This window comes from Sinocyclocheilus grahami, unplaced genomic scaffold (assembly GCF_001515645.1).
Source record: "Sinocyclocheilus grahami isolate Dianchi unplaced genomic scaffold, SAMN03320097.WGS_v1.1 scaffold119.1, whole genome shotgun sequence".
In the NCBI taxonomy this organism is placed as follows: Eukaryota; Metazoa; Chordata; class Actinopteri; order Cypriniformes; family Cyprinidae; genus Sinocyclocheilus; species Sinocyclocheilus grahami.
This window is the reverse complement of record NW_015505298.1, coordinates 907304-920793: the sequence shown is the minus strand read 5'-3', so window position 1 is coordinate 920793 and position 13490 is coordinate 907304. Positions and strand designations below refer to the sequence as shown.

Genomic DNA, 13490 nt, shown 5'->3' with positions numbered 1-13490 from the left:
CCCCCCCCCAATATGTACTTTTAGCACTGAATACAAAAACAACAAAACAAAAAGCTGCTCCTTGACACTATGTTGGCACCTTTTTATAGTTTTCACATTGAATTCTCACAGTAATATCTTGTATTTTATGTGTCTTAGATCAAACGGCGATGTAACCAAGGTTTTTTTTGTTTTGTTTTGTTTTTTACAAAAAAATGATCTGGGGGATCTACTGAGACTCGTTCAAGCTCTGAAGTGTCTGATGAAGTACTGCATCATGGGTAAAACCAAACACATAGATGCACTCTAAAATGCGGAGGCGCTCGATTGCCATCACTTCCTCGTATTGATCTTCAAATCTGAACTATTATGCCCTACTGTTTGAAAATTGCACCTCAAAAAAAAAAAAAACATGCAACTATCTTATAGTAGAGTACCTTGAGTCATTGCTGTTTCAGTCACTTGTTAGACCTCCTCACCTTGGGCCCAACTGCTAGACACATTCATATCTATCCAAACCTATCACCTTTACACGCATATATACACACACATGCACACCATACAAACACATGGATGGCTCATAGTAAGTCCCTTTTTGAAGGTGTGATGTGTGCAATCATGATCTACTGCAAGCTTCTAGTTCTACTCTGTAGGCGCATCTTCCCTTTCACACCATCATTGTTTCGTGAAAGGGCAAGCATACATGCACTGTTACACCAGACATCGCCACCCATGGAGAGATGTGAGAGAAAAGGGGGTCTCTGGGTTGATGTGTCAGAATGGGGGTGCACAAAGGTAAAAAAAGGGTGTTGAGAAGAGGTGAGGGGAGGTGATGGTTTTTAGATGAGAATAAAGAAGCCTCCTTACCAATCGGTTCAGATTTACTCTCCCTGGTGCTCCAATAGCAAAGGAGAGGAAAGAATCATAACTTTAGTCATTGGGAGAGAGAGCACAAACTCTGTCTTTTTCTGTTGGTCTAATTATTCTTTGGGAAATGCTCTCTGTGCTAAAGTCTTGTGGTTTCGATGAGTTTGGTATTTTTCAGCTCATTCCAGCCGGTAAAGAATCAATAACAGTTGTTTAGACACAGAATAATTTTGGAGGACACCTAAAGTTTAAGCGTACAGAATATACCATCCTCTGCTCCTTCACGATAAATATGCATGGTCAGCTGGCAGTTAGTTAGTGCACACTTGGAAAGTTAAGGTTGGATACTGCAACATGATGCCAAAAAAAAAACTTGTCCGAAGAGTCTGACCTCAACCTAACAAACCATCCAGGCTTCCTTTCCACCCTACGGTAAGCGATACCTTGACTCCATGGAGGTTGTTATAAATATGAGACGTTCCACATGAGTACATTCCATCATGGTGATGCTTCGATGCAATAACGATATAGAAACCCTGACTTTTTTTGGCCTTCCATCACGGCCTCCACACTTCACAGTGCATTAAGACGAAATTCAGTGTACTCCGATTCAAAACAAAAAGGAAATAGGACCTTATTAGCAGCACATACGTCGCACATGGGTAGTTCAGATCTGCACAGAAAGATCTTCACATGGGTAGCCCGTTCTAGAATTAGATTTACTGGTGACTCAGGATGTATAGTCACAGTAGAACACACAACCTGGGATTTCCAGAGAAGACCATGTTACTAAGCAGTCTGTGCAGATCAGAATTTGTTCTTAGTCTTTCAGTAGTATGTGTTCATGAAACGCCTCAGAGCTCTGAGGGCCAATTTTCTGATTTGATATGGAATATCTACGCAAATTTTCCAGCAGATTTGTGCAGATACTCGACTGCAGCGGCTCAAAGTGCACAATCTCTCGCGCTGCAGAGGGGCAGCGTAGAGTAAAGACGGGGATATGTTTTGGGACGTTACAGAAAGGGATTGGCTTTTATATAAAGTCGTATTCTGATACACTCCCTTGGACTTGTGCAAAGACCTACATTCTCATTCAGTAGATATGTGAATAAATTGTCTAGTCCCACTGTGATTTCAAGTCTGTTTTTAGTTGCATTTTCAGCATTTAAGTCTGGTAATAGTTTGCTGAGGGTGTGTGTTTGTGTGTTTTTTTTGTATTAATATCACTGTACAGTACATCTGCCCCTATTCTCTGTTGGTGCCGACGGTGCAGTTATCACTGGACGTTAAATAAGACATATATTACATGGACACACGATTCAATCAACTTAAATAAAAAACTAAATCCAAAATATTGTCTTTACATTCATGTCAACCTGAATTCACAGATTAAGAAAAACAAAAGAAAATACTTCAGTCCTTATGGGTGAAATCATATGAATAAATAACGTTGATGGAGATGATCATTTGTAATAATAATAATAGTAGTAGTAATAATAATAATGATAATAGTATTTGTATAAACACCAGACCTCGAATCCCATAGACAAATGCCACAATTTCTAGGAGCTCTGGTACGAAAGATTCAGGTGTGTTTTGCGTCCTGGCCTATGTCCGCAACATGATCTACAAGCTTCCCTTATGCTAACAACATCAGTAATGGCATGCACCTGGTCCAATTGGAACCCCAGGTCAATGTCTAGTGGCGCTGAGAGACCCTGCAGCAGCCTCGCATTCCCCTGCCCTATCCTGCCCAGGGTTGGGCCGGCTGGGATCAGAAGGGCTGGGGTGGGATATGCGGTGTCACAGACTGAGGGAGGAGGGAGGGGGGAGGGGTAAATAATCAGTCTCAGGCCCTCTTAAAGAGAAGGCATGGGCGAAAGTGTGGGAGTTAAACTAAGGACTAAAAGATTAAAGAACAAAAATCTGTTAGCTAGGAGGGGATGGGGGTGGGGAAAGGGCTGATTCCTGGGATTGCTCCACCCCATTGTCCCCCATCCGACCACCTTGCCCACCTGCTGGGAACTGCAGCGAGGCAGCATGCCAGGTTGAAATGCCATTCACTGCTGTCCAGAAAATGCACACAAAAAAAACTAAACAAAAGAAAAAAACAAAACAAATTTAACCAATAAAAATCCAGAACTTAAGGATTAAACCCATATTTACATTTTACACATTTTTCTTTTTCAAATTTTCCACTTTGAGAGGAATTATTTCCATCTTTTTTTTTAATACTGAGATTTTTCCCACAAAGAATGTGGCTGATTTTCGTTGATATTCACGCCCTCCATCTTTCTTTGTATCTTCCCCATCCCCCACTCTTTTCTCTCCTTTTTTCATACTCCCTGTTTTTAGCCCACCTTCTGCGGATTGGTGGCCCTCACACCCTGCTCATATGTGATTCGCTGGCTGATAAGATATTGGGCTGCCTGTGTGGCGGCTGGCGATCCGGTAATGGTAACTTTACGGTTTCTGGTGCCAGGAACAAACTCTCCCTTTTTGGAGATCTGGATGCGGGCTCCCGTCAGTTCTTGGTACTCCACAAGTGTTTTGCCTCCCTTCCCCAAAATGGCGCCCACCAAGTTCTCCGGCACCGCAATCTCCACCACATCTTTGGCCCCCTCGGTCAGCTTCTCGGTGGCCAGTAGTGAACTTGCCATCAGCGGGGAAGCGGCGCTCAGGTAGCCGTTGGTGGCTCCGGTGGCGGCGGCGAGCGAGCCTAGCGTGAAGCCTCCCAGGCTGGTCGCGTGGTGGCCGGAGCTGGTGGACGCATCATTGGCATAGGAGGCTAGCAGGTTGGCGGCCGCGGCTGCAGCAGGGTTAGCGCTTGCAGCCACAGCAGCGAGGACTCCTGAGGCAGCCGCAGGGTTGAGCCCTAGGCCCAGGGAGTTGGTATTGTATCCGTAGCTGGCTAACGTGTTCAGTGCGGATGTGATAGTCAGCAGGTCGTTCCCTGAGAAGCTGGACATGGTGGTGGGGAAGGCGCCCACTCCCGCCAGACTGGCCTGCCCCAGGAGACTGGAGGCCGTGGCCGCTGCCGCTGCGGCAGCAGCCGGCATTACCTCTGCAGAGTTGGCATATGGGGAACCGGTGGGATTGGAGTTGGCCACAGGGCCAGAGATGTTAGAGTAACTGATGTTCAGACAGCTGCTGCTCTGCGGGTCCTCCTGGATCTTCTGCACAATGATCTCCACAGCCTTGCGGTTCTGCTCGGGCTCCCCGCTGATAGTGACGACGCGTTCCTGCAGGTTGATGCCTTCGGGTTTCTGTGAGAGCTGGACCCAGGCACCAGACTGCTCCATGACGGCCTTCACCGTGGCTCCGCCCTTGCCAATGATCAGCCCTGCCGTGCTGTTGGGCACTATCAGCTTGGCCTGAAGAGAAGATAAGCAGAGAGGCCGGTGTCAGTTAATGAGTCACTCTAGTGAAACCGGCACTCTTGTGCTAGTTTAGCATGCACCATTTCTCAGTTTTGGGATTTAAAAGTAAGAAGTATGGTTTTTATCCACTGGGAGCCCATTATTGGTAGCACAATCAATGTCTTTCTTTGAACATAACTATTTTTGCGCCAACTGTACCCATATGTATTGAAAACCAAAGCCTTGCTTAGACTTTATAGTAATTACTTTGTTTCAAGTTGCCATTTCATAATTTTCTGTATCATTAAACCACAAATCAAGTTGCATCTAACAGATGAGTTTAATCTGGTAATTTAACAGAACAGCAATGTAGTGTTCTCAGCGAGTAAGTTTTAGACAATGTCTGCGAAAAACAGTTTCCTCATTGATAGAGGGAAAAAAGTGTAAACAGTGGTTACCATGGTTTTTTCCCTAACTTAGAAAGGTTTGCTCCTCTGATCAAGCAGTGACTCATGCTGGTACTATTTTACCAAAGCCTCACACAGAACATACTGATCTTGTTAAAATGTTGCTGAAAGCACTGTTACTAAATGTGTTCATTAAAATTATCTGGGATTTCTTTCCTAAAAGTATTTGAATTTGTTTCTATGTGGGCAGTTTACATAGTATGATCTTAAGTTTATTTATTATTTATTTAGTCATTTAGCAGACGCTTTTATCCAAAGCGACTTACAAATGAGGACAATAAAAGCAGTCAAAACTAACAAAAGAGCAACAATATATAAGTGCAAATGACAAGTCTCTGTTAGCCTAACACAGTACACGTAGCCAGGTGTGTGTGTGTGTGTATATATATATATATATATATATATACACACACACACACACAAAAAACATAAATATAGATAAAGTATAATTAAAATAGAATAGAAAGTGCTAGAGTTAGAGGGTCAAATAAAGGTGGAACAGATGTGTTTTTAGTCATTTCTTGAAGATGGTTAAGGACTCAGCTGCTCTGATTGAGTTGGGCAGGTCATTCCACCAGGAGGGAACAGTTCATGAAAAAGTCAGTGAAAGTGATTTTGTGCCTCTTTGAGATGGCACAATAATACGCCGTTCACTTGCAGAATGCAAGCTTCTAGAGGGCACATAACTCTGAAGTAATGAATTTAGGTAAATGGGTGCAGAGCCAGTGGTGGTTTTGTAGGCAAACATTAATGCCTTGAATTAATTATTTTAAGTTAAAAGTTATGTGAATGTGTAAGGGTAACTATGTATTTTAGGTGCTGTAATTGGTCACCATTTTGAGCTCATAAAATATGAAAATAATATAAAAGAATTAGAGAAATTTTGTTTCTAGAATTTTAGAATTTTCTATAAAAAAAATTTTTTCAGATTGTGTCACATTAGGCAGACTGTAAAATATCACATTAAAATACAACAAATGTATTAAAAAAAGTTTATCTCAGTGTTGGTATCGTTAAATAAAACCATTAAACCATTTTCGCTAATTTAAATATATCTTAAATAAAACATGTTGGGAATACTAAAATAAAAAAATACAAATTAAAAAACAAAACTAATAAAAATGGCAAAACTATTATTTTTTTTAAAAAATTTAATTAAAATTAAAAATGTAAAATATTGATTACTTAACCTGTGCTTCTTATAGTAAGGATGCTATATTTCATAGAAGGTGGGACCCATTTTTAATATATATGGGCTTAGATATATCCTCTATTCTTATTAGAGGGTTTGTTTAATGAGGTTTAAATATGTGAGACATATTAGAGTACAAATATGTAAGGCATATTGTTGGTACGTTTATGTCAATATTTCATTTCATTCTCAAATTGATTTAATGGAGTGGTGAGCCATAAATTATTTTTATAAATTTTTTCTTGTTCGATTTTAAGTTGTTTGAAAATTAATAAATATATATAATTTAAAAAAAAAAGGAAAATATTCATAAATACTACAATAGTCTATAAATAATACTAAAATGACACTGGTTTATCTGAGAATATAAAAGAAGAATATAAAAACAAATATGAGATAGGAAACAAAAAATGATTAAAATTATATTATTAAATAAATTACAAGAGAGGAAAACTGCGGCACTGGTAAGCCCAGAAAATTATGTATTAGAAGGTAAATATAAAGATGCTTGTGTGTTTTGTTCTTGTACTTCCTGAGCTGTGAATCACTAGGTAAAAAGAGGCTCCTCCTGAAAAGCGCCGTCTCCCAGGGGTCAGTGTTTCCATGGAAACTCAACTCCAGCATTCAAGGGGGACTGAAAGGGAGTCGAGAATGATGCATAGCAACCAACCAACCAACCACCCTTCCACCCCCCACCTTATATGCTCGCGAATCGCAACCATTCACTTAAAACCACCAGCTACTTGTGCCATAATACTGCATGTGCACACATATACACAAAAACCTAACAATACTCGGCCGTCTATAAGAAAACATCACACACTTTTTGAATTTCGTCCGTGTAACTTGACATATTCACTCACTAATTGAACCAACAAATTAGCGCTTGATCTCTTTGATCATTGCTGGATACATCTACAAACCGTTGCATTGTGAGAAAACAAAATATGCGGTGTGGTGTTCGCTTTGACAGTTAATCACTCTGGATAATGAAAAGCTTTGACAATGCAGGATTCAGAATATTTGCACTGTCAAAATGACAGATACAGAGATGAAAATGGTAAAAAGGGGAGACGAGAGGAGCGGGTAGATGTGAGTGAAGAAGGATGTGTGTGTCTGTGGGGGCGTGTGTTTGTATGTGTGTGTGTATATGAACAAAGCGAAGGAGAGACTAGAGGAAAGGAGAGAGAGTGTGAGAGGTTGGGGAGGGGGTGGTGATCGTCTCAGCCTTTACGTTTGTTTCTTTTGTGAGCTGTTTCGTTCTTTTCACTCTTTGCCTCAAGGTCTGCTGAAGCTCGCTGCACACAGACATCTCTTTACAGAGGCTGTTTAGCCTTGCCACTGTAGCTCGAACTCTCATTCAGCCGAATTAGCATAGAAATGAAAAACTGCCAACAGGAAATTTCATGGACTCCTACATTCACCTTTTATTTTGCTAGAATAAACAGAACCTTGTATAAGGAACGTTTTGAGCAAAATAATTGTATTCACGATTACCATTTAATGCAATGGAAAGCAGATTGTTTTTGGCACCAGAGACGTACTGTGATTGATCAGTACATATACAGTGCAGTCCAAAGCTCTGAGACCGCCAGTGAAAATGCATCTGTTTTGCTAAATTATCTATTGGCAGATTAGACTTGTGACCTTTTGTTCAAAAGGAGTTCATAAATTGATTCACAAATTTTCAGACTTGAACTGAATCAGATTTGAATGGGCTCTCAAACTTTTGGGGCTTCAAAATCTCAACCCCCATTCACTGCCATTATAAAGCTTTATAATGGATATAGATATTGATATGTATATGGATATTCATATCAATGAGGATCTTTCCAAAGACAGCACGTCACTTCAGAAGGCCTTAATTAACCCAACCAAATGTTCATGTAGACACTATTATTTAATATTCCTATTTATTTTTTATTTAATAATTATTTCAACTAAAAAGACATAGTCACCTGGCTGATATAATGCCAATATTTATTTGCTATCTTTCAAAAGTTTGAGGATGGCAAGATTTTTTTTAAACTAGTCTCTTATGCTCACCAAGGCTGCTTTCATTTAATTAAAAAAAGTATTAAATATTATTACAATTTAAAATAACTGTTTTCCATTTTAATGTAATTTTAATATTTCAAAATTGTAATTATTCCTGTGATGGCAAAGCTGAATTTTCAGCAGCCATAGCTCTGATCCTTCAGAAATCATTATAATATGCTGATTTGGTGCTCAAGAAACATTTATTATTATTATTATCAATGTTGAAAACATTTGTGCTTTTGACTAATTTAATTTCTTTCTTTCGTATATAAATACATCTTACTGACCCCATACTATCAATATATATAGACGGTAATCATTATTAGTCAATATATCTGTCAGTATATATCTGCCTATCCAAAAAGTTTTATTAACAAACACTCTTATACTTACACCAAATATCCACAATAAGATGATTCTTTTTAAAATAACTATTAGCAACTATTAGCAAGTAACATTTGTTGCGTTTAGCTCTTTCTTTATGATACCACCATTTTCAATGATGGCATTTGGCAGAAGAAGTGCTGATAGAAATGAGCCTGTTGGGTAGGAATCGAGCAGCGTTGACACATATGCAGGTTAATTTCACTGAATGCATCCAAGTGCTGAGCTAGAGGAGGTGGATGCCTGCTATGTCTATCTATAAAAGAGTGAACGGAGAAGGGAGGCTGAGGCAGAGAAATAAAGAGTGCAAGACGGAGAGAGTGAGTGAGAGAGAGTGAGTGAAAGAGAGAGATGCCTGCTGCTGCTGCGCCACCAGTCATCTGGGACTAGAAGCCTTTGATGAATTGTCGGGAGGATGCTGCAGGGGGTTGTGGGTAATGGGCAATGAAAGATTGGCCAGCCATGAAGGACATGTATGTACTCCTTATGTAGACGGTGTTACTTTGTTCTATTACTGCTACAAAAAAAAGGAAAATAATGAGAGCAGCATCTGAGACTAGCAGAAATTAATCAAAGGATACAGTCTCGTTCTGTGTGGGTTTTTGCTGAACGGGCCGATGAGGCCCCAGGAGTCTGTATCCGGGTGCACATTATAAAAACCATTCCGCCTCTGAAAAAAGCAATTCAAACTTCCTCTAAACTCTTTCTACTGATGTGGCAGCAAAATGCACCCAGTCCTGAAGGTGGCAGGGGTCTCAAACAATGTGACCCCCTGGCGCATCCCACCCGAATCGGGCACGCAGCAACTCTCAACCTCTGTCCCCAGAACAGTGCCTGACTATAGAGCCGTAGCTGTTTGCACTTTGAAGTCTTAAGCGCTTGCCTTTGGGTTAATCGCCTGTCTCCTGATCCCGTGTGGTCCCTGGCTGCTGGCATTGAAAAAAAAAAAAAAAGACTCCACACGAGTTAAAAATAACACCCTGTCCTCCTCCTCCTCCTCCTCCTCACCTTGGTCTTATGACTGTCGTGAAAGGTTGTTGATTGCTAGTGAGGGTCCTGTATGAGTGGTCGACTCTCAATTTTCACTCCCTATAATTCTTTCGGTCAGGCTGTGTGAGAGCTTGTGATATGGCTGATTTTCATTGTCGTTTTATATTTTGAGCACAAGAGCAAAATGCAACAAGCTTCTCAATGAGTGTGTAGCGCCTGTAAACTCATTTCACCTGTACACTGTAAAAAATATATTTTCGACATTGTAAATAAAAGATTACTAGACCATGTTTTAAAAGAAATTACTATTTCAATCTTTATACTTCAAATTCACATTTCTTTTAATGTTTCTTGCTGTAATTTTTTGTGAAATTTACTAGCAATTTCTGAGTGAATTGTTTTCAGCTTATTAAATCATGTTACTAAATAAAACATTTTCCTACTTTTAGACATGATGGTGGTAAAAAGGATATATTTGGAGGCATTTCAAAGCAACAAACATGCATTTATGAGTGCAAATCCCAAACAGTTTCCTCCATAAACAAACAATTTTAATCCTCAGCTGTCTAGACTGCATTAAATAACCCTAAGTGAAATCACAAGGGGTGACGCGCCCAAAAATAGTCTGTCCTGTAATGGGCGAGCTCATTGTAAACTAAAATAGGGTCCTCAATCTCCCCAATATCGTGTGCTGCTCTCTCCAATAGAACAAATTCATATTTTAAGTGTCAGATTGACATTAATTTGTATAAACATCTAGAATGTGACATAAACATCTTAATTTAAGTGGATAGTTTACAAAAATATTTAAATACTATCATCATTTACACGCCCTCATGTCATTCCAAACCTGTATGAACACAAATAAAGAATGTTTATTGTCTATACAATTGAAGTCAATGGGGTCCAATGTTGTTTAGGACCTCACTGACTTTCATTGTATGGACAAAAAGTGATTCTTCAAAGAACCTTTTGTGTTCCACAGAAGAAAGCAAGTCATACAGGTTTGGATGAGATGAAGGTGAGTAAATGAGAACAGAATTTGGAAAACTATCCCTATAAGCTCAGTACGTTGCATGATTAAAGGTCTTTAAATGTGGATATCTACATAAAATAAACTTGCATCAGAAAATATCCATCTCAACATTATCATCCAGCCTTGAACCGCTAGCCTTGACATCACAGTTCTCTCCAGAACCCAAATGCAGAGCAATACCAAATGAAGAATGCGCCCTTACAGATACATATTTAATAAAGACCTAATTTATTATTGATTTTTATGCCATTTCAGACAGCTCAAGTCCTGCATCCATCAAAGAATGTTACAACTCATATCTCCAGGGGTCCGGCTCAGGATTAGTAGAGATGTGCGAGCTTCGGATAGAGTACATCCTCTAACACATAGACAATATGAGATCACCACAGTCCAATATCAATGGGACGACCTGCTTTTAAGGTAGGTGTGACACTCGCTGTGAGACTTGATATAGACATGTCAATTCTTCTGAAATTCCCTGGTAATATAACCCCTGATAATAAAGCTCATCATTCTGACTTATTAATATCCCCTTGTATCATCCATTGGACATGCTATTTCAGCTCTTGAGTGAAAACAATATTTTTATACCTCTTTTGACAAATGTTATCACATTTAGTGGTTATATATGTTTTGAAATTATTAATTACAAACAACAGAAAAAGTCAGATTTTTTTATAATGAATATATTTTTAGCATGGAATTTAAGTGCAATTTGTGAGTGCATTAATTTATAAAATGTAATTTGAAATTATAAAGAGCAATTGCAAGACAAACAAAAATTTTAAACATGCACAAATCTAGACGAAAAATGTAAGAAATGTTTCACTTGTTGAATTTTTAGAAATCATTTTATTGAGATTACACTCTCAAAAAAACAATTTCTAGCTAATTAAATATTTTTATAAATTAATACAAATATTTAATTAGATAAATACATATTTTAATATATATAAAATAGTTTATAAATTAACAGAAAAAAAAGTATTAATTCTAAACATTTCCATGACTTCTCAGGGCCTGGAAACCACAGTTCCCTGATATTTCCATATTTTCCATGACCCTGTAAAAATCATAAGATAGTGAATGAAAGATCTACACATACTTTCTACAAATACACTGTGACTGTATAAACAAACCACCAACAGAGTCTGCAAATACTAAAGACACACAACACAGATGGCATCTGTCCTTTCCTTCACCCAAAAGAGATTTGATGCCCGGCATTAGAGGATGTACTTCCTTCCTTGTCCAACAACCAATATTGTTATAAGGCTCTCCCTCTCCATTGGCTCTTCTGGAAATGAGATCGATACTCCGTGGAGAGACAGTGACCTTTTTCCTGGCTGGCTGATGGATTTGAAGGTTAAAAAAGGCATACAATATTTTAGCCAGTCACCATCCCTCTAGAGAGCGGAGCGGGGAAGGGAGAGAAGGGAAGGTTGGGCTATTGGATGAGAGTTTTTTTTTTTCTTCAATTTTAGACGTTATAGCAATTTTCCTGATGTCACTTTTAATTTAGGAGACGAGCAGAGAACACAGCAGTGTTTCGCTTGACTGTTTATGTGTGTGTGCGGGCGTAGTGCTCCAATGAGAACTTTTATTAGATTCACGATGCAGGATAATTAAATAGGCTGGCTTTGGTGGTGTTGTGAAGGGAAAGGATGGTTTGAAACAGCATAGCCACTTAAGGCAATCCCACTGATCAATATAATAGAAGTAAAGCTGTGGGTTATTACAGAAAAGCCAGTGATGCATGGAGAAATTCATTCTTTTGTCTTTGATGTTGAAAAATAGAGATTGCAGAGAAATTGTTCCACTTTTCAAGCGAAACAGGAGGAACTGTTAATGGTGTTCCAGTCAAAATGTTCATAAAAACTATGTGAATGTGCTTCAGGAGTCATTTCATAGTGCAGCCTTAATCCTCCAAGTAAAGAATATGAATTTCTTTACTCCTCAATGATTTGAGAATTATTGTAATTTCCATATGCAGTACTATAGATTTTCAGGTGAATAAATTACATTAGGATTGATGTGTTTGGGAACGCAGCAAGTGCAATGTTTGCTCACATATACAGTGTCTCTTCAGTGACTAGTAGTCACGAAAATGCAAATACCCAACTGCAGTGATTTACTGTGTCTACCTATAGACAACATCAGGGACTCTATCTTCCTGTGCATTAATGGTCCATTTCCTGTGTGGATGGGAACAAACAGGATGTGGGAAACAAGCGGAGGAAAAGATCAGAGGAAACCTGTACAGACCAGAGGAAGCCGGTGCAGGCTGGCTCTTTATCATCTGAGTTTAGAGTTAAACACTGTCTGAAACAATGAGGCGTCCATAACAATGAGCTATCTAGATGATCAGATTGATTGTGCTGCTGGGCGGGTGGATTAAATTAGGTGTCAGTCGCGCTCCTGCCCTGACCATTTGGTTGCAGGCTCAGCGGTTGACATTCCTGACCCGAAATCAGCAGCTGTTGCTTAATATGACTTCAGTTCTTGCCCTCTATCTCTCAATCTGTGTGTACTGCAATAAGATACAAGCCACGACAGCCGCACGTGTGGTGACAATTGGAAAAGAACGCAATGGCAGTGCAAGATTATATGACCTAATTCACAATCGGAAAAAAAAATCGCAATTTTGACTAGTGAAGAATAAAAAAAATTTAGTGCAAAATAAAATTATATATTCTTCTTTCTTTCTAAATATATATTATTAAATAATAATATATATTTAAATAATTAGTAATAGTGATGATAGTTTTATTGCACTTTATTTAGTAAGTTTATTGGAAAAAAACAAACTACTACTATATTTTAAAATTTACATTTTTATTAAATAAAACTTTTCAACATTTTCAAAGCTAAAATCAGCAAGCTTTTATTTTTTTAATTATATATATATATATATATATATATATCATTTAAAAAATATTTATTTTAATATATATTTAAAAAATAGAATAAAAGAAACATATACATATATAAAATTATATCATTAAATATCATATATATGTATATTTATTTTATTGTAATTTTACAGTAATATATAGAAATATATTCAGTTATATATTTTATTATAGAACACAATATTTCATTATAGAATATATATATATATATTTAATTATACATTAAACATAAATGTTAAACAAACAATATGTTTGTGCAAAGTT

General features: G+C 38.2%; 1 protein-coding gene across 2 annotated transcripts in view; it reads right to left on the bottom strand.

The window, feature by feature from the left end:
* Positions 1-1180: 1180 nt before the first annotated feature.
* Positions 1181-13490, bottom strand: part of nova2 (NOVA alternative splicing regulator 2) — a 50107-nt gene continuing 37797 nt past the window's right edge. For both annotated transcript variants that reach the window (XM_016278221.1, XM_016278222.1), the window contains one exon: positions 1181-4220. In XM_016278221.1, coding sequence (XP_016133707.1) covers positions 3198-4220 — 1023 coding nt within the window. In that variant the 3' untranslated portion in view covers positions 1181-3197. The remainder of the gene's footprint in view (positions 4221-13490) is intronic.